This window comes from Lacerta agilis, chromosome 18 (genome assembly GCF_009819535.1).
Source record: "Lacerta agilis isolate rLacAgi1 chromosome 18, rLacAgi1.pri, whole genome shotgun sequence".
Classification (NCBI taxonomy): domain Eukaryota; kingdom Metazoa; phylum Chordata; class Lepidosauria; order Squamata; family Lacertidae; genus Lacerta; species Lacerta agilis.
This window is the reverse complement of record NC_046329.1, coordinates 1,782,843-1,803,751: the sequence shown is the minus strand read 5'-3', so window position 1 is coordinate 1,803,751 and position 20,909 is coordinate 1,782,843. Positions and strand designations below refer to the sequence as shown.

Genomic DNA, 20,909 nt, shown 5'->3' with positions numbered 1-20,909 from the left:
CCCCGAGTCACGCAAGAGACTTCCACCAGATCAAGTCTTCGCAGACCATCCAAATGAAGCTTGTGGACCACATTTTGCAGGCCCCTACTCTACTATGTAGGATAGAATCCTAGATTTATAAAGTTGGAAGGGACCATGAGGGTCACCTAGTCCAGTGTTTTTCAACCACTGTTCCGCGGCACACTAGTGTGCCGCGAGATGTTGCCTGGTGTGCCGTGGGAAAAATTCCAGCCAGAATATCAGCTTTGTGTTCAGCCAAACAGGCCCTGGTTGCGCACTGAATAAAGTATTTTATAATTTTTCATATTTCTGTTTACTTACTATTTCATAATAAAGTAATTATAAAATACTTTCTTTATGTTTATTTGATTCCTATTCAAGAGAATTACTTTATATATAGTCAATATAGGCACAGAGTTAAATTTTTTAACATTTTCTAATGGTGGTGTGCCTCGTGATTTTTTTCATGAAACAAGTGTGCCTTTGCCCAAAAAAGGTTGAAAAACACTGACCTAGTCCAACCCACTGCAATGCAGGAATCGCTTGCCCAACATTGAGCTCAAACCCACGACCCTGAGATTAAGAGCCTCATGCTCTACTGACTGAGCTATCCACAAGTGGGTACTCTCTTGGTGCATCCATTTTCAGCATCTGATCAGCTTTCCATTCCAGTATGGGTTTTTAATTTTTTTAATGATTACTCACTGACATAAGAAGCCTGTTGAATCAGGCCAATGACCCATCTTGTCCAGCATCCAGCATTCTCCCTGCATCTAAGCAGATGCCTGTGGAAAACAAGAAAGTCCAACTGAATAGCGCAGTTGGTTAGAGCATGGTGCTGATAATGCCAAGGTTGCAGCTTCAATGGGGCAGCTGCATATTCCTGCATTGCTGGGGGTTGGGCTAGAGGATCCTCGGGGTCCCTTCCAACTCTGCAGTTCCGTGATCTTATGAAGTAGGACTTGAGCACAAGAGCCCTTTCCCCTCCTGCGATTTCCACCAACTGGTATTCAGAACCATTGCTGCCCCTGACTGTGGAGGCAGAGCATATCATTTCAGTGATTAGCCATTGATAGACCTCTCCACCATGAATTTGTTTATTTGTCCCTTAAAACCACCCAAGTTGGTGGCTATCCCACCCTTTTGTGGAAGCAAGTTCCACAGTTTAACTGTGTGCTGCATTGAAGAAGGACTTTCTTTTATCTGTCCTGAACCTTCCCATTTTTTTATTGTGGTATTAGGGTGTGTGTGTTTTTATTGTGGTACACTGCCCAGAGATTGATGTGTGGGGCAGTACAGAAATATTTTAATAAGTAACAAAGAAATGCCGGTAATACTCTTTTCCTCCACTGTCCCTATTTGTCCCTAGGATCAGCTCCAGCAGAAGATAATCTGCCCAGGCTTGGTGTCTTGCTTGGCTGCAGCTCCCAACGGTCTCTACATCTTGGCAGGTATCGCCGAAAGCATCTACCTCTGGGAGGTGAGGAAGGTGGCAAAAGTGGGTGGGTGGGAGGAAGTGATGGCCTTCAGCAGGATTGGAGAACCTCATAAGAACACAAGGAGAGCCTGTGGAATCAGGCCAATGGCCCATCTAGTCCTCCATCCTGTCCTCACAGTGGCTCCCCAGGTGGCAGCAGGAAAACCCACAAGCAGAACCAGGTCCCAAAAGCACTCTCCCTTTAGTTAAACATTAGTTCAGATGACAACCTTGAGCCAGGTTAAGAGCTTTGAGAACTTAAAAGAAGGAAAGTCACTTGATCCAGGGACAGTCTGCATATATACTGGCCTATTCCGACCTCATTTTCCTAATGGTGACTCAGACCATTCATAACATAGGAATATTCTTCACAACTCTGAGCAGGGCGGGGGGGGGGGAGGGAGTGAAGGCAAGCAACAACAATTCACTATAATGCTGTTCACCACTCCTGCTTAGGCTGCACAGAAAAAGCATTTTGGTTCCTGAAATTCATTCCGATTGTGCAGACAAAATGTAGCAGACAGAATTCTACAGGATGGGGTATTAGTGTGTGAAAACAGTCCAGATCCAAGGATCTCCAGGCAAACACCTCCAGAAGGTGGAGATGTCAGGTGCCATCCTGTCACCCATTCATCTTCACTCGGTCGCAAGTGGGTGATATCCAGGTGCAAAATGTGCCTGATGCTTGGCTTATTTTGGGTTTTAAGTAATGAGTTTTTCCCAACCCTACCTGGGGATGTCAGGAATTGATCCCGGGACCTTCTGCATGCTTGGTCCTTAATGCTTCAGCCTTTGTAGAAGCCACTTCAGTATAGAATCGTAGAGTTGGAAGGGACCCCAATGGTCACCTAGTCCAACCCCCTGCAATGCAGGAACCTCAGCTCAAGCATCCATGACAGATGGCCATCCTACCTCTGCTTAAAAACCTCCAGTAGGGAGGTCACCTTACAGATATAGAGCCACTAGCAAAGAGGCAGAACGCAACAGTGGGAGATGGGATGCTGTATTCCGTCCTCCTCAATCTAAACAGCAAACTAGGTGCAGGCAGAGGGCCTTCTTGGTAGTGGCACCCACCCTGTGGAATGACCTCCCATCAGATGTCAAGGAGATGAGTAATAAATAACCTTTAGAAGACATCTGTATCGGGAAACTTTTTAACATGTAGTATTTTATTATGTTTTTATATATGTTGGACACCACCTAAAGTGGCTGGGGCATCCCAATCAAATGGGTGGGTATAAGCTGTTCAGGTTTTGCCACCATACCTGAAAAAAAGATATTTGGAAGCATTATTGATGTGCAGAATGAGACCTTGCCACAAGGGGGCAGGAGCTGACTTTGTCTCCTCGCCTGTAAATGATGCTAATTCTGTTTCCTAGGCAAGGAGCAAGGCTGGGAAAGTGAGTTCTTCAATCTGGCCCAAATTAGTTAGCTTTGTTCCTTTTCCTGCTGCCATTTTAAAGATCTCCAGCCAGGTGTTATGCAAGAGGAGACCATCAGGAGAGCCCTTGGGCTGGGTCAGCCCAAGGGAGCGCCCCCCCTCCCCCAGTCCAGTGGCCAAAAAGATGCTCCAAAGGGAAGCCCACAACCAGGTCTTGAATGCAGCAGGATCTCTTCCCTCCTGCAATTCCAAGAAACTGGCATTCAGATGCATTTACTGCTTCTAACAGCAGACCTAGATGGTGATGATGATGAATAAATAAATAAATTAGTATACCGCCCTATACCTGCAGGTCTCAGGGTGGTTCACGTTGTAAAATCACAATGTAAAATATAGCTGTTGTGGCAAGTGGCCAATGGTAGCCACCTCTGTGTGTTTGTCTAATCTTCTTCTAAAGCAGTCGTAGAATCAATGGCCATCACACCCTCTTAACAGGAACGAATTCCACAGTTTAAAAATGCACCATGCCAAGAAGTCCTCCCCGTGTAATTAATTGTTTTATTTAGTTAGAGCAGCTTTACCCTGCTCTTCAACCAAAAAGTCTCCCAGTGTAATTAATTGTTTTATTTAGTTAGAGCAGCTTTACCCTGCTCTTCAACCAAAAAGTCTCCCAGTGTAATTAATTGTTTTATTTAGTTAGAGCAGCTTTACCCTGCTCTTCAACCAAAAAGTCTCCCAGTGTAATTAATTGTTTTATTTAGTTAGAGCAGCTTTACCCTGCTCTTCAACCAAAAAGTCTCCCAGTGTAATTAATTGTTTTATTTAGTTAGAGCAGCTTTACCCTGCTCTTCAACCAAAAAGTCTCCCAGTGTAATTAATTGTTTTATTTAGTTAGAGCAGCTTTACCCTGCTCTTCAACCAAAAAGTCTCCCAGAGTAGCTTGCATACAGTCAAAATGAAACAGTCCTTCCCTTCTTAAAGACTTCCATTCTTAAAGAAAACATGACACACAAGGGAAGAGGGACTGGGAGGGAAGAGGAAAATAGAAACTTGGGTGCCAGTTTCTAAAGAGTTGTTCCTGTAACGATCAGCTGGCACTGTTGAGGGGAGAGGAGACCCAGTGGAGCTCGCCTGTCACAGCCGATCTGATGGAAGGAGCCTTGCTTCCTATCTTTCCCACTGAGGCTGCTCCAGATGACAGTTGAGGGGAGAGGAGACCCAGTGGAGCTGGCCTGTCACAGCAGATCTGATGGAGGGAGCTCTGCTTCCTACAGTTGCCATTGAAATTATTCAACCCCCATTGCAAATCAGGTTTATTATCAGTTTACAGACTTTTAGCTGTTTCCATTGAGCACATCAAACAAAAGCAATTTAAATAGCTCAACACAACGGATGCTTCGAGTGGTTTCCCCAAATTCAGCTGAAAATGCAACTTATACTGGCTTCTCCAGTCTCTTAATAGTAATAATAAAGAGGCTGAGAGGATATGGAGAGGAGCCTGATGGAGCTGCCCTGTCACAACGGAGGGAGCTCTGCTTCCAGCATTCAGCTTCATCCTACGGCCCTGAGTCCTAGCATTACAAGAGAGGGGAAAGAAGCGGAAAGTAGCCGCACTAGGTAGAGCACATATAGCCTGAGCAGGTATCTGGCAGCATATCCTGTTCTCCTGGCTGCCCTCCAGCGCTGCTCCCAAAAATACAACCTTTGGGTCCTTATGCTCCACTTAGCTGCAGATTCTTCTCCTTCCTTGCCTCACAACCCAGTATCCTGTCCCTGCCCCAATTTCTTCTGCACGTTTGAGCAAGGTGGTGAGGAGAAGGATGAATGTTGCAAAAGATGAGCCTCGTGGAACTGCTGACGGCGTCTCTTTCCCCCCTTAAAACTTTCTCCTTTTGAAGTTGGCCGCAGCAGCCCAAGACGCTTGCTTGCAGCAACCCTCCCCCCCCCCCCGGGGTGAAGCAAGCGAAAGGACACCCACCCATCAAGCCCAGAAGGGGTCACATTTGTGTCTTTGGGTGGCGGCAGGGAGGGAAAGTGGTGGGTGGCTTAATAGCAATATTGGCAGCGCTGCAAAATAATTAGATCCGGCTTGGACAGTTTAAAGCCGTAATGGAATCAAATTTGAGTTTCCTTTTTTTGGTGACCTGAAATGTGTAAGTAGAGCTTGCTTGCTGGATCAGGCCAGCGTCACATCTAGACCAACATCCTTTTTCTCACAGCGGCCAAACAAATGCCTCAGTGTGGAAACCTGCAAGCTGGATGCAAGCGCAAAGAGCCCTTTCCCCTCCTGCGGTTTCCAGCAACTGGGATTCAGATGCATTGCTGCCTCCAACTGCGAAGGCAGAGCCATCACGGCTAGTAGCCACTGATAGCCTTCCCCTCCTTAAATTTGCTGAGTCCAAGTTAAGGCTGGGCGATACCTGGTTTTGAGCATCACTATTTATAACTAGCTAAATATCACAATACAGTGGTACCTCGGGTTGCAGACGCTTCAGGTTACAGACTCCGCTAGCGCAGAAATAACGCTTCAGGTTAAGAACTTTGCTTCAGGATAAGAACAGAAATCGTGCTCTGGCGGCGCAGCGGCAGGCCCCATTAGCTAACGTGGTGCTTCAGGTGAAGAACAGTTTCAGGTTAAGAACGGACCTCCGGAACGAATTAAGTACATAACCAGAGCTACCACTTGTATAGCAATATATCACAATGTCTGAAATAAAGATGGAGCTATGCAGAGGCACTGGCTGGCTTCACAGTTTTCCCTGCATTGAGATTTTTGTATCTCTCTAACACACACACACACACACACCATGATTCGCCATAAATTGCCAGGTCAAAAATTATGAAACCAATATCATGATACAGACTTCAGAATGGTCAAAATATTGCCCAGCCCTAACACATCATGATTTGTGATGTATTGCCTGGTCAAAAACTATGAAATTGGTATCATGATAGGGACTTCAAAACTGATTTGGGCAATATATCGATATATTGCGCTGCCTTCGTCCCAAGTTGGTGCTTTCTGTGGGAAGGGGTTCCATATTCTGCGCTGCGTGAAGAAGTCATTTCTTTTATCTTTAGACAAACTTTGCTGGTGGGGGTGTGGAGGCAAGGATCCTGCCTGCCTTCCTCCTTCCACACCCTCAACCAGCTGCTACATTCCCTTTTTCCTCCATGGCCAGCCGGATGCTTCTGCGCAAGCAGGGCCCAGGGGCAGCCAGTGACCCTTCACCTGCTGCCGGCACCCCAGCAATCATGATCTGCGGCGTACCGTCTCCGAAGTCTGCCGCATTCCTCAGAACCGCCTCCGTCAGCAGCCCTTCCGCCCGGCTGCATCAGAGCAGGGAAGCATGGCAGCCCCCTCCTCTTCCATGAGTTGTAACAAGTCTGGATCAGCTCCTCCTTCCCACCTCTGCCTCCATCAGCAGAGCCTTTCCACCTGGCTGCCAAGATATCAAAACACCCCCTGGCTTCTCCAGCCTGGCTAAGACCATCTGCCAGTGAGCCCCTCCCAGAACAGCCTCGCATCAACTGACTCGTCTGCTTGGTGCATCAGTATTGGGAGATGCTGATAATCAGCCTGGCTAGGACTGACCGCTGCTTATTTTATATAGATATATATTTAACTTTTTTTAAATTTTGTTTTGAGCATTTGTACCCCAAAATGCTCCCAGAATGGCTTTCATACAATACACCCCCTGGTGCCTGCAGGCTTACAGTCTACAAAGGCACGGCACACAAGGGGAAAGGAACAGGGAGGGAAGAGGAAAATCCAGACTCAGGCACTGGTTCCTATAACGATCAGCCAGCACAATTCAGGGGCAGGAAGTGCCTGGTGCTTCCTATCTCTCTCCCTCTGAAGTAGTCTAGTGGAATGGCTCACCCCCCCAGGTGACCATTGAGAGGAAAGGCAATGGCATGAGGCTTTCTTCCCAAGGAGCTCAAGGGAGCAAACCTGGTGCTCTGCCTCCTGCCATTTCTTCCTTGTCACAATCCTGCAAGGTGACGTTAGTTACACCCAGTGAGTGTGGATCGATTTGCACCCTGGTAGCCTAGGGTGAGCAGCAGTGTCTGTGCAGGTGAGCAAGTGGGCAGCTGGAGGGAGGAATAATTAATAATTTTATTACTTATACCCCAGCCACTCTAGGCAGCTTCCAGCACACATAGAAACATAAAAAATAGATCTCTCAGGCCCTCCTCTTGGTTCCTGGGATGAAGTGCTCACAAGCTCTATACAGAACTCCTTGAACCCCCAGGAATCAAGACCTGTGTTTCTGTAACCTTATATTCCAGCCTTAGAGTTATTATGCTATCTATCCGGCTTTGAATTGAGACGGGTGCAGAAAAGTTCAGGGCAGACAAGTCGCCCTCCCCATGGCACACCAGAAACCCTACCCCATGTCCAGTAACCAATTTGGGGCAGGGCGGTTATCAAAATACATTTCTTTTAAAGATTTCTGGTGTGCCTTTAAACTCGAACCCTCATCAGGGTAGCTTCCCTTAGGACACAGAACAGGATTCAAATTTTTAAAAATCAAAGCAGGTGGAAACAGCAGTCAAAAGGCCAGCATCACACCTGTATTTAACTTAACCACATTGCAAGGAATAAAAAAACCGAGGATTTGAACCCAGCAACAATACAGAGCTTAAAAGTTCGGCCTCTTAGTTAAAAGGCAGCTGGAGATAAATGACTTTCTCAAGCCCTGCCTTTGAGAAGCTGCCAGTGGAGGGGGTCAGACAGGTATCCCATGGGTGGTGGTTCTGGAAGAGGAGAGCAGCCTTGGCATCACTCCAACCAGATCAGCAGCTCAAGCGATACTCCCAGAGGGCTGATAACTGTCCGCTTATTGTAATGCAAATCATTCCACGATGCGGCTAATAATACGCCAGGCTTCAGTGGCTTGTGACTTCCTTACAGGTTCACCCAAGCAGCAGCCCCGAGGCTACGAGGCTCCTGTCTCTGTCTTGCTCTTGACGCCTCTTACCTTGTCACTGTGTCATCAGACAGGAGGATATAGAGGTAGACAACTGGGCTGCAGCCTTGAATATGCGTGCCTGGGAAGAAGATGCTGGGCACCTGCTTTGCATGCAAAAAGACCCAGGTTCGTTCCCATGGGGCATCTCCAGGTAGGGCTGCGGAAGACTCCCTGCCTGAAGCCCTGCAGAGCCACTGCCAGTCAGTGTACACAATATTAAGCTGGATGGACGGTTTCATTTCACTTTTTGTATACCGCTTTTCTGTATTACTGTACACAGGGCGGTTTATGAGCTGAAGGAACAACAAAATAGACAGCAAAGATCGCACAGATTCTAATAAGAATCTGATCCAAGACAAAAAGAAGTCATAATAAACAACTTTATCAAATAAAGCAACATTCAAATCCATTAGAATATAATGTTGTTTAGTTGTGTCCGCCTCTTTGTGAGCTCATGGACCAGAGCACACCAGGCACTCTTGTCTTCCACTGCCTTCCGCAGTTTGGTCAGACTCACGTTGGCAGCTTCGAGAACACTGCCCAACCATCTTATCTTCTGTCGTCCCCTTCTCCTTGTGCCCTCCATCTTTCCCAACATCAGGGTCTTTTCCAGGGAGTCTTTTCTTCTCATGAGGTGGCCAAAGTATTGGAGCCTCAGCTTCAGGGCTGATTTCCTTGCAGTCCATGGGAGTCAGGTGCCTCCCCCACCCGCTGTAAGACTCTGGGAGTTCCAGGCTCCCACCCAGGGTCTGTGGTCCTTTGGAGAATTGAGACATGGTGGAGACTGACATAGCTTTAAGAAATATGGTTTAGTCACCTATTTACACCTTCAGTCCCCCCGTCTCTGTCCACATCTCAGGGCAAGGGGGGAGGACAGTTATCCTCAATGGCCCTCTATTGTTCCTAAGTCGCCCTAGCTTGGCCAGGTCCTTTTGCGTAGGCTAGTCCAGGAATTCCTCTGCAGCTTGTTTTTCTCCCTCCACATCCCAAATAATAAAAAAATCCTACCATTTATTAATTTCTAGAGTTTAGAGGAAGGACTTTAACTCAGCAGAGGTGTGACTGCTTTGCATGCAGAAGGTCCCAGGGTCTTTCCCCCGCTGGGCTGTGAAAGACCTCTGAGTCTGAAACCCTGGAGAACTGCTGCCAGCCAGTGCTGACAGTACCAGTTAGGTGGACCAGCAGCTGATTCTCTAAAAAGCCCGTTTCCTGCGTTCCTATGAAATGAGCCTTCACACGGACCTGAGTCTTGCTTTTTTTTTAGAGGAAGGGGCATAGCTTGGCGGCAGAGTACCTGCTTCTCCCATTCAGAAGGTCCCAGGCTTAATCCTCGAAGCTGTATCCAGGCAGAGCTGGAATATCCCCCACCTGCAACCCTGGAGAGGCATTTTTAAACACTGTAGATCAGGGTTTTCCAAAAGAGCTGTTTTTGGACTACAACTCCCACCATCCCTAGCTAGCAGGACCAGTGGTGAGGGATGATGGAAATTTTAGTCCAAAAACAGCTGGAAACCCAGCTTTGGAAAACTCTGCTAGTCCTGAGCTTGCAGGTGGTTTTGTTAGGGAAATATTGGGGTACAAGAGACATCCAATATCTATCTGGTGTCAAAAGTGGGTATTAGGTGTTGAACTCTGATATTTCACATTCTTCCTTGACAAATCAGGTCCAGGGCGTCATTCGATTCCTAATCTCTCCTGATTTTCTCTTCTCTCCCCCCCTCCCAAATATGTTGGGGTCGCTTCCCTGCCCCAGGTGTCTAGCGGGAACCTGCTTGCCATTCTGAACCGACACTACCAGGATCTTTCCTGCCTGGCCTTCACAGACGACAGCAGCCACTTCCTCTCTGGAGCGAAGGACAGCCTCGTGATAGTGTGGAACCTGTACAGGTAAGAGATGGACAAGCTGGAAGGTGTGCAGAGGAGGGTGACTTGAGATGATCCTAAGTGTGGAAGCAAAGCCTGATGAGGAACTGTTGAAGGAGCTTGGTATGTTTAGCCTGGGAAGGAGGGGAGTGAGAGACCATAGAATGGTGGAGTTGGAAGGAACCCCAAGGGTCATCTAGTCCAACCCCCTGCAATGCAGTAATCTCAGCTCAAACATCCATGACAGATGGCCCTCCAACATTTGCTTTAAAACCTCCAAGGAAGGAGAGTCCACAGCCTCTCAAGGTAGACCGTTCCACTGTCAGAACAGCTCTTGGTGTCATGAAGTTCTTCCTGATGTTGAGTCAGAATCTCCTTTCTTGTAACCTGAAGCCATGGGTTCGATTCCAGAGCAGGAGAAAACAAGCTTGTTCCTTCTTCCACGTGACAGCCTTCGCTTGAGAGATTGGAAGATGGCTCTCCTATCCGCTCTCAGTCCCCTCTTTTCCAGGCTCAGCATTCCCAGCTCCTTCAACCGTTCCTCCTTTTTTTTATATATATAAAGTTTTTATTATTTTCCATAAACACAAAAAAGAAGCATAACATAAACACCAACATTAACACCATAAAACATAAAACATACTAAATAAACACAATCAAACAATGACAATAAAAAGAAAAAGAAGCTTATACAAACCTTAACCTAACATTTATCTTCATACTTTCCTTGTTTCTATCTTCTCTATTTGGGGACTTCCCCCATTCCCTCCACTGTCTTCAAAATCTTATATATCTTCAAGGTAGCTTTATATCTTATTCAATTAACATTTACCCAAATTTTTAATATGCTTAATTTTACTTAATCCAATAACTATTCAGCTATAAATCTTATCTTAGCATCAAATCTTAACACATTTTTAACACATAAATCATTCGCACAAAAAATTTCCTCTTGACAATTTTATCTAACATAAATCTACTAAAGCCGATATTCTATTTAGTTCTGCTCAAATATTCAATTTAACTGATTTAATTAAATAGTCTTTAAATTTTTTCCAATCCTGTGACACCTTCTCCTCCCTCTGGTCCCGGATTCTGGCGGTCAGTTCTGCGAGTTCCATATACTCCATCATCTTCATCTGCCATTCTTCCACCGTTGGTATCTCTTCACCTTTCCATGTTCTTGCCAATAAAATTCTTGCCGCTGTTGTGGCATACATAAAAAACACTCTATCTTGACTGGGTATCTCTTCATTGGTTATGCTCAGAAGAAATGCCTCTGGTTTCTTACAAAAGGTAACTTTCATTACCTTCTTAAGCTCATTGTAAATCTTGTCCCAGAAAGCATTTACCGCTGGGCACAACCACCACATATGAAAAAAGGTACCTTTCGCATGTTTACATTTCCAACAAACATCTGACATTCTGGTATTCATCTTAGCTATCTTAACTGGTGTTAAGTACCATCTATAAACCATTTTCATTATGTTTTCTCTTAGACTATGACAAGCAGTGAATTTGATACCTTTCTGCCACAATCTCTCCCAGTCATCCATCATAATATTATGTCCTACATCTTTCGCCCAATCTATCATTGACGATTTAACCAGTTCATCTTTCGTATGCCACTCTAGCAGAAGATTATACATTTTGGAAAGGTTCTTAAAGTTCGATTCTATCAGTTCTGTTTCCAGTTTTGATTTTTCTACTTGAAAACCAACTTTTTTGTCCATTTTAAATGTTTCATAGACCTGATGATAATGCAGCCAATCGGGGACCTGACTTTTCACTTGATCGTAGCTTTTTAGCTTAAAAGAGTCCCCTTCCTGCTGCAATATGTCCATATATCTTAACCAGTTTGCAGACATGTTCGGTCTCTTATAGGCTTTGGCCTCCACTGGAGAGATCCATCTAGGGGTCTTTCTCTCTAACAAGTCTTTATATCTAGTCCAGACCTGATACAAGGATTTTCTAACTATATGAGTCTTAAAAGTTCTGTGAATCTTAACTTTGTCATACCAAAGGTATGCATGCCAACCGAACATATTATCGTGTCCTTCCAAGTCCAACACATCAGCATTCTCTAGTTTAAACCAATCCTTTAACCAGCAAAAGGCCGCTGCTTCAAAGTAAAGTCTTAAGTCCGGCAGGGCAAAGCCTCCTCTCTCTTTAGAGTCTGTTAAGATCTTAAACTTGATTCTAGGCTTTTTGCCCTGCCATATAAACTTTGATAGGTCCTTTTGCCATTTCTTAAAGCAATCCAGTTTATCCAAAATTGGTATCAACCGTTCCTCCTAAGGCTGTGGGGGACTGATACAATAGCCATCTTCCAACTCTACGATTCTATGATCCATCTAGCTCAGTGTTGCCTACATAAACTGGCAGCACCTCTCCAAGGTTGCTTTCCTTCTCCGTTTATATCCCTTCTGACCTAGAGGTTGGACTAGTTGACCCTTGGGCTCCCTCCCAGGTCTACGACCAGACGATTCTAAGAGGCAAAAGTCTTTGACGACCTTGCTTGTTCCGTTTGCAGAGGTTTCCTATTCCGCAACCTTTTGGCTCACTCGTGTCTGTCTCTGGCTGACTCTCTTCTTAAAACAAAGGCTCGTTTTCCGACGCTTCCCACCATGGCTGGCTTTGATGCAGCCCCAGAACTGCAGCTCTTGCAGAGCACAGCAGGCAGTTTCCAGGGCGGGGTTGTGGGATGGTGGCGGTTGAGCCCGTCGCGCAGACCAGTGGTTGATCAGAGCGAGGCGAGGGTGGAACAGCAACTCGTGCAGGGACCCTGCGGGCAGCCTCCTCCTCCTCCTGGAAGAATTTAGGTTTTGTAGCGCAAGAGCTGCCAAGATGCCAAGCCTTCTTCTATTTGCCTCCCATTGCAAGCAGGCACCCAATTCCAGTTAACCAGGCTGCTTTGGGGGCCCTTTGACAGAAATAATGACACAATGGAAGCCTCTGCCTCGCCTCCCCCCCAAAAAAACTTTGCACGCTGCGCCACAGTTTTTTGCTGGCTCCCTCCACAGCAAAGCAGCAGTTGGCATGGAGATGCCAGCACGTCCCTGACCCCCTGGGCCAGCAGAGCTTTTGACAGGCGGCTTCTCTTCCTTAATTGCTTTGGCCATCGAGGCTACAAGGACAGGCAGCCGGAGGGGAGGCTCCCATGGTTGGATCCCGCAGCCGCTGTTCCCAGCCTCCTTTGCTCTCCAATGTTTGTCGACCATCATCCAGTGGCGGAGGGTGCTCTAAGGACAGCCCTTAACCTCTTCAGTTAATCTCGCAGCCCTTAACCTCTTCAGTTTCAGGAGATACAAAACGTCATCATGTTGGGGAGAGGGCCGTGTTGTCCTCCAGGGGGCCGGAGGCGGAAGTGGGTGGGGCAGCGGAGAAAAGAAAGCAAGAAAAAGTGGGTGTGAATGAAAAAGAAAAAAAGGAAATATACAGTTACATTACCATACCTTAATATAAGGTAAAGGGTAAAGGGACCCCTGACCATTAGGTCCAGTCGCGGACGACTCTGGGGTTGCGGTGCTCATCTCGCTTTATTGGCCGAGGGAGCCGGCGTCCAGCTTCCAGGTCATGCCAGCATGACTAAGCCACTTCTGGTGAACCAGAGCAGCGCACGGAAATGCCATTTACCTTCCTGCCGGAGCGATACCTATTTATCTACTTGCACTTTGATGTGCTTTTGAACTGCTAGGTGGGCAGGAGCTGGGACTGAGCAACGGGAGCTCACCCCGTCGCGGGGATTTGAACCGCCGACCTTCTGATCAGCAGGCCCTAGGCTCTGTGGTTTAACCCACAGCGCCACCCACTGTGTATACAGCTTTGTATATGAGAATTTACGGCTGTGTATATTCTTATTATCCTAATGCACATTTAATTGTCAATAACCTAATAGATTCTGTGCCAGTTCCTTCCAAATATCATTGTATTTATGCAAAGAAAGTCTGTGTCTATAAGCTGTTCCTACATTGTCATGTTGTCAAGCCATTGATTAAGGGGAATCGTATCTCCATTCTTCCAATTCATCAATATCAGTCTCTTGGCCAATATTAGGGCACGTAGAATCCATTTTCGCTGTCCTGTTGTCAGTTTCCATACAATGGTTTCAAGAGCATATTCACCTCTGAAAATCTTTGAGTTTTTCAGCAGTGCATTGTTTACATAGGCCAGCACTTTCTCCCAAAACCTAGTAAGTGTGCGACATAGCAGAAGCATATGTTTCAAAGAAGCATTGTCCGTATTACATCTCCAACAGAGAGATACATTAGATATACAAACATCAGGGAGTCCAGACTATAAGAAAACCAACACTGTCTCCCGTGAAAAGCTTGAGGAGAGCCAACTGCAGATATTTCATTGTTTTTATTTGGACAACTGCATCCGGAACTGAGCCACGTTCCCTCACACCCGCCATGCGCGTTTCCTGGGACCTCCGCTTTCCTTGCCCCGCTTGCTGTGTGCTGAGGCCTCTTCCTTCCACCCTTTCCCCAGCGTGCTGCAGGCCGAGAACGCCCAGAGCCCAGAGCCCCGCCATGTGTGGTCGAGACACAGCCTCCCCATCACGGACCTCTGCTGCGGCATGGGCGGCCCCATGGCCCGTGCCGCCACGGCCTCCCTAGATCAGACGGCGAAGGTAAGGGCGGCCAGCATGCCAGGGGAGCGGAGTTCTGCTCCTCAGGTAACAGGGACTGGCTGCACGGGGAGGAGTGGTGGGAGGTGCCAGCCAGGGAACCCCCAAGGGAAATCCTGGAGGAGGAAAGCTCAGGGATTGGTGGTGGGACACTGAGGAGGGTGGTGTTGGATACTGAAGGGGCAAGAGGGTTTAGTGAGCAGGAAGAGCCGGTGACAGGGAGCAGTTCAGAATCCAGGCTGAAGCAGAGGAGGGGAGTCAAGAGGCTGCAGAAGAACCAGGGAGTCTCCCTCTCTGGCTGCAATAAGCTGCCCTTCCCCCTGGTCTCCAAGAACACGCAGAATAACAAGGAAGGCAAAACAGAGGCTAGAGGTGTGCAGACACAGTTTGAGACTGCTTGGAAACATCTGGGAGAGTAGGAGCCCTAAGGTGGAAGGCAGGGACCTTCAGTCCTGGCAACGGCTCCATAGGGGCAAGACCACCTGGGAAGGGTTGCTAAGTTGTATGCCGCTTCCTTGAATAAAAAGTTAACTTCACTGACCACGGAGCCCTGCGCCTTTCATGCTGACCTGCATCTGACTCCAGCCCTGACAGCAGGGCAGAAGCGTCGCAAGGAAGCCCTGCAGCAGCTGGATCAAGCCCCTCTAGTCCAGCGTCTTTTCCCCACAGTGGCCACCAGATGGCCCAATGGGAAGCCCCAATGATAGAAATTAGCCAGGTGCGTTTTGTGACTTTTATGGGTTGGCGACTGACGTCTGTCTCTGGCTGGCCCCTCCAGCTTTCTCCAGCAGGTCAGCGGAAGAGCTTATTTATTGCATTTATCTCCCACTTTTTAATCGAGGAGTCCATTGTTCACCACCACCCCTTCTCACTTAACCCCTACAACAACCCTGTGAGGTAGGTTAAGACACTGTGACTGACTCACAAGGTCATCCAGGGAGCTCCATGACTGAGTGGGGATTTGAACCCTGATCTCCCAGGTCCTAGTCCGACACTCTTTAACCACTACACCCCACACTGACTCCCTAATTGTGCGTTAAACTCCCACCTCCAGATTGATTCGGGGCAGGCTGTGGGGCAGGTGGTTCTCAGGTTGTGGGGTGCTGTACACAGCCTCATACACACGCACACAAACACGCACACGGCTACATTTTGTACAGATGCAAATGGGAGCAGCAAGAAAATGTTGCAGTATGGAGCGCTTGGTATTCTTCTGTTTTCAGGGAGTTTTTTCTATAAAGATTTGTGTGTGTGTGTGTCTTCAAACATTACGGTTTCCTCCAAGACTGCTGACGCCTCCCTCTTATGCGTTTTGCCTGCATCAGCTATAATAATTCATATACCGGCGACATCATTCTTTGCTACAGATCTTGTGGCCTGAACATTATTCAGCCAAGTGAGCCCAAAAGTTCATGGCGACGGCCGTCAGTGGCCCTTTGACAGCCACTGCTTCTCAGCCTCGCTGGTTCGTTGTGGGGATTATATGGGGAATGGGAGAACCAGGCATGCCACCTTGGGATCCCTGGAGAGAGAGGAGGGATAGAATTGCGACAAATAAATAACAGATTCCTTTAAAATTAAGCATACTGGGGAGCACGGGAAGGAGAGGGCAGGAGGGGTTTGATCCTGCAGCTTCTCCCTCCTGCCTGACACCTGCCCCTCCTCCTCAGAAAGGTGGGAGCTGGAGCCCAGCAACTTTTGCGGGGGCCACAGACCTTCTCCATCCCTGATCTGAGGAGAGGCATTCCCTCTCCCTCTTCTAGACAGAGGGTTCCCGCCATCTGTCATAACGTCAACAAATGTTATTTGAGAGCCAGTGTGGTGTAGTGGTTAAGAGCGGTAGACTCGTTATCTGGGGAACCGGGTTCGCGTCTCCGCTCCTCCACATGCAGCTGCTGGGTGACCTTGGACCAGTCACACTTCTCTGAAGTCTCTCAGCCCCACTCACCTCACAGAGTGTTTGTTGTGGGGGAGGAAGGGAAAGGAGAATGTGAGCCGCTTTGAGACTCCTTTGGGTAGTGAAAAGCGGGATATCAAATCCAAACTCTTCTTCTCCTTCTTCTTCTTCTTCTGCCCCCGGTTTTATCTCATGTTCAATTGCAAAAGAGATTGCCCATCCATTCCCAAGCCCCTCTGCCATGTTCCACTGCCGTTCTGTCTGAGCCGCAGGGATTCCTGGCCCACCTTTGTACACCCTTGGCTGATTGGTCCTAGAATTGTAGAGTTGGAAGGGGCCAGAAGGGTCATCTAGAGTCTTTTGCCCAACGTGGGGCTCGAACCCACGAATCTGAGATTAAGGGGTCTTGTGCTGTACCAGTGGAGCTATCTGTATGGTTCCTCTTCTCCTCTCTTCCAGCTTTGGGAGATCTCCTCTGGCGACCTCCTCCTCTCTGTCGTCTTCGACGTGGGCGTCCTGTCGGTGACCCTCGACCTCACGGAATACCACATGTTCTGTGGTGGCATGGACGGCTCCATCTTCCAAGTCGACCTCTGCGCCTGGGTAGGTCCGATTCCACATGTGGCATTTATGCATTGTGACTTTGCCATTATTTCTATTGATTGTAGTTTACCGGTACTAATTATTTATTGTAACTGTTAAGAGCAAATTTCTGTTTAATAATTATTTGCTGATGTTTTGAGTGTTAATGTTACTGTATTATTTATTATATTCTAATACATTACTGGGACGTGGGTGGCACTGTGCTCTAAACCACTGAGCCTAGGGCTTGCCGATCAGAAGGTCGGCGGTTCGAATCCCTGCAATGGGGTGAGCTCCCGTTGCTTGGTCCCAGCTCCTGCCCACCTAGCAGTTCAAAAGCACGTCAAAGTGCAAGTAGATAAATAGGTACTGCTCCGGCGGGAAGGTAAACGGCATTTCCATGCGCTGCTCTGGTTCGCCAGAAGCGGCTTAGTCATGCTGGCCACATGACCTGGAAGCTGTACACCGGCTCCCTCGGTCAATAAAGCGAGATGAGCACCACAACCCCAGAGTCGGACACGACTGGACCTAATGGCCAGGGGTCCCTTTACCTTTACCTTTAATACATTACTGAATGTTACTTTATTTGAAACTAGACATTAACCCCGTTAAATTAACAGGCGCTAGAACATACGTGGTCAAACTGTTGCCCTAGCAACGCCGGGGACATGCGCAGAGCTGACTGAGCGGCTCTCGCTTATCTCGTTTTTTTTCTAACAACCGAGCAGCTCTCGCTTGACATCGCTCGCCCGCCACCACTTGTAACGGCCGCTGCCGCTTAGAAGCAAGTCCACGCGAGCGCACACCCACCGCTTCAACAGTTTCACCCGGCCGCCCGAAGTCTCTGTGCTCCAAGTCCCAACGGCTGTCCGTGGGGCACATGCGCAGTAGCGCAATCCCACGGACACAGGGACTGGACGCAGAGACACTTGCACTTTATTATTGTAGATAGGTCATTCCATTTTAAAGTTATGTTTTATTACGACTATCTGTATTGGATCAGATTAATATAAGGTGTGTGTTCTTACTTGCTGTAGACCGCCTTGTGCACTGTAAGAAGGAAAGGCGGTATACAAATTAAAAGTGAAATGTGGCAGTTAACAAAGGAACCTGCCTGCCTTACATACTGAACCTAAGTACCGTATGTATGCTCTGTGTCACTTCATACTGTCAACACTGACTGGCAGCAGCTCTCTGGGGCAGGCAGGTGTTTCTCCCAGCCCTACCTTAAAGTGCCACTGAGCTATGTGGGATGTCAGGTGTTGGGCAGGTTAAGACACCCCTGGGCCTAAGAGATTTTGTTTGTTTTATATTATTTATTGAAAAATAAAAAGTACAAAATTACAAGTGCACTGAGTAAGATAAGACACAAAAAAGGAGAAGAAGCAGATAGTACCATTGTAGAAAACAATACAGGGGCGAAATATTGTGTACATTACACACACACACACACAAAAAGCTGGGAAATTTTGATACTGTAGTTAACCAGACCTTAATCTAACAGGTATTGATAAAATGAATTCCAAATATTGTTGAATTTGTCCATGGCAAGCCTATGTTTGTACACATGAACACATGTGTACCAAAGTTGTACATATCTTCCATCATTAAAGCGAGCTGCATTGTTATTTTTCCAGTTCATCAATACCGGTCTTTTTGCCGTAGGAAGGGTGTGGAGAGTCCACTCATAGTGTTTTTTAGTGATGTTCGGTGATTGACAGGTGGGTGGGTCTGCCCACCTGCCAGTCACTGAACATCACTAAAAAACACTTGACTAATGGTGGGGGGGGGAGATTTGCAACCTCTGTATGCAGTGCTATTTTTCGAGAAAAAGAGGAGCTGGAACTGACCACCAACGCCTCCCTTGTTCTCTTAGAATGGGCATGGCGCCCACCTGAGAGGGGCCGGAACTGAGTTCCTGGATGTGTGAACCAGCAGCCCCACCCAAGTACCTAAGGCAGCTTCCTGTTTCCCACCTACCCACTTTTCCTGGCAATGCTTCAATATATAGTTTGTAAGGAGATTATGCGTTGAAATATTTTAGTTGATATTTTAGAATGTAAAATGCTGTTTTATTTATTGATTTGTTTTACCTTGTGGGCTTATAGCCGAATAAAGTACTATCTATCTATAGTTTGTAACTTCCCCCTCCTCTTTCTCTCAGCCCGTGCAAAGGGAGAGGGGCTTCCAGACAGAAAGGGATTCTGCCAAGATCTTCAAAGGGCATCGGTGAGTGCTGCGGCAAAGGTGGGGTAGAGCAACAAAGGGAATTTTTTTTTACCTACGTGCGGTGATTTTTGGTTTGATTGGATTACCCTCTGGGTCTCTTCCAAATCCACAATTCTCTAATTTGATCGGATGGGCGGAATTCCAGCCAGGCCACGGCACTCAGGAGAAGGTGCACAAAAAACACAGGTCTGAGGGCTGACCGTCCCAACATAAACCGTAGGTTCTAAGGGGCTTTGGAAGGGAGGGGCCAGACATGTGGGTTGCGGGCGCACCCGGTAGTATGCTCAGCCCCTTCCTCTATCAACGGGGATGACTTCAGTTACGCTCGAGACACAGCCTGGAGGCCCTTTGTCTTCTCTCCAGGAACCAGGTGACGTGTCTCTCCGTCTCCACCGACGGAAGCCTGCTCCTGTCCGGCTCGCATGACGAAACCGTCCGGCTGTGGGACATCCAGAGCAAGCAGTGTCTACGCACGGTGAATTACAAAGGTACGCAAGTGCTGTGTGCCTGCATGCACCTCCGCAAAGGGTTGCAGCACAGCCTCTGCCTTGCATGCAGAAGGTCCCAGGTTTGATCCCCTGCCAGAATTTCTTGAGCAAAACTCCCGCCTGGGGCCCTGAATAGACCTTGCTCCCAAGTAGCACAGGCAGCCCTGAGCTAAGTGGACCAAGATGAGTGTGAGGCACGTTCCCTACAGTCCGTTTTTTCAATTTGTTTTTTTTTAAATTATATATTTTTAAGTTTCAACATCTTCAACATATACAACCAAAACACAGTTTCGTCTTTTCTCTTGTTTTTCTCAACTTCCCACCCCATTTTCCAAGGAGTTGTTGCATCTCCCCTTCTTCTGCTGCGCCTTCTCTTCTGCCTATCGAATCAAAACCACAATATTATATTCCAATTCCTTCTGTTGCTCATAGCTCAAATCCTGCTCGCAAGTTCATCATGCTATAATATTTCTTTAAAAAGTCCGAATAAGGCACCCATTCTTCCATAAAATACACAGTTAGAGTCTCTTAATTTTGCTGTTAGTTTTGCCAGTTCTGCATATTTGTTTTGCAGGTTTATCAAACTCTTTGGTGAAAAGCTACCAGTGTAGTACATAAGACCAGATGAAATGCAGAAAAGGCAGGGAATTGCAAGCTCAGTAAATCAAAGCACAATAGCTTGCATCCAGCTCAAGTTTTACCCAGAGTAAAAAAGGTAAAGGTAAAAAGACCCCTGACAGTTAAGTCCAGTTGCAAACGACTCTATTCTGGGCTGCATCAATAGGAGTATAGCATCTAGATCAATGGAAGTAATAGTACCACTGTATTCCGCTCTGGTCAGAGCTCACCTGGAATACTGTGTCCAGTTCTGGGCACCACAGTTCAAGAAGGATACGGACAAGCTGGAACGTGTCCAGAGGAGGGCAACCAAAATGGTCAAAGGCCTGGAAACGATGCCTTAGGAGGAACGGCTTAGGGAGCTGGGTATGTTTAGCCTGGAGAAGAGAAGGTTAAGGGGTGATGTGATAGCCATGTTCAAATATATAAAAGGATGTCATATAGAGGAGGGAGAAAGGTTGTTTTCTGCTGCTCCAGAGAAGCGGACACGGGGCAATGGATTCAAACTACAAGAAAGAAGATTCCACCTAAACATTAGGAAGAACTTCCTGACAGTGGAATTTGCTGCCAAGGAGTGTGGTGGAGTCTCCTTCTTTGGAGGTCTTTAAGCGGAGGCTTGACAGCCATCTGTCAGGAATGCTTTGATGGTGTTTCCTGCTTGGCAGGGGGTTGGACTGGATGGCCCTTGTGGTCTCTTCCAACTCTAGGATTCTATGACTCTGGGGTTGCGGCACTCATCTTACTTTACTGGACGAGGGTGCCAAT

The 20,909-nt window shown here is 47.4% G+C and overlaps 1 protein-coding gene across 1 annotated transcript in view; it reads left to right on the top strand.

The window, feature by feature from the left end:
• LOC117039522 (WD repeat-containing protein 18-like) overlaps positions 1–20,909 on the top strand; it is a 42,148-nt gene that overhangs the window by 2,474 nt on the left and 18,765 nt on the right. The window contains exons 2-7 of the mRNA XM_033136664.1: positions 1,370–1,480; positions 9,588–9,721; positions 14,192–14,333; positions 16,687–16,830; positions 18,974–19,038; positions 19,402–19,526. Of these exons, the coding sequence (XP_032992555.1) occupies positions 1,370–1,480; positions 9,588–9,721; positions 14,192–14,333; positions 16,687–16,830; positions 18,974–19,038; positions 19,402–19,526 (721 nt within the window). The remainder of the gene's footprint in view (positions 1–1,369; positions 1,481–9,587; positions 9,722–14,191; positions 14,334–16,686; positions 16,831–18,973; positions 19,039–19,401; positions 19,527–20,909) is intronic.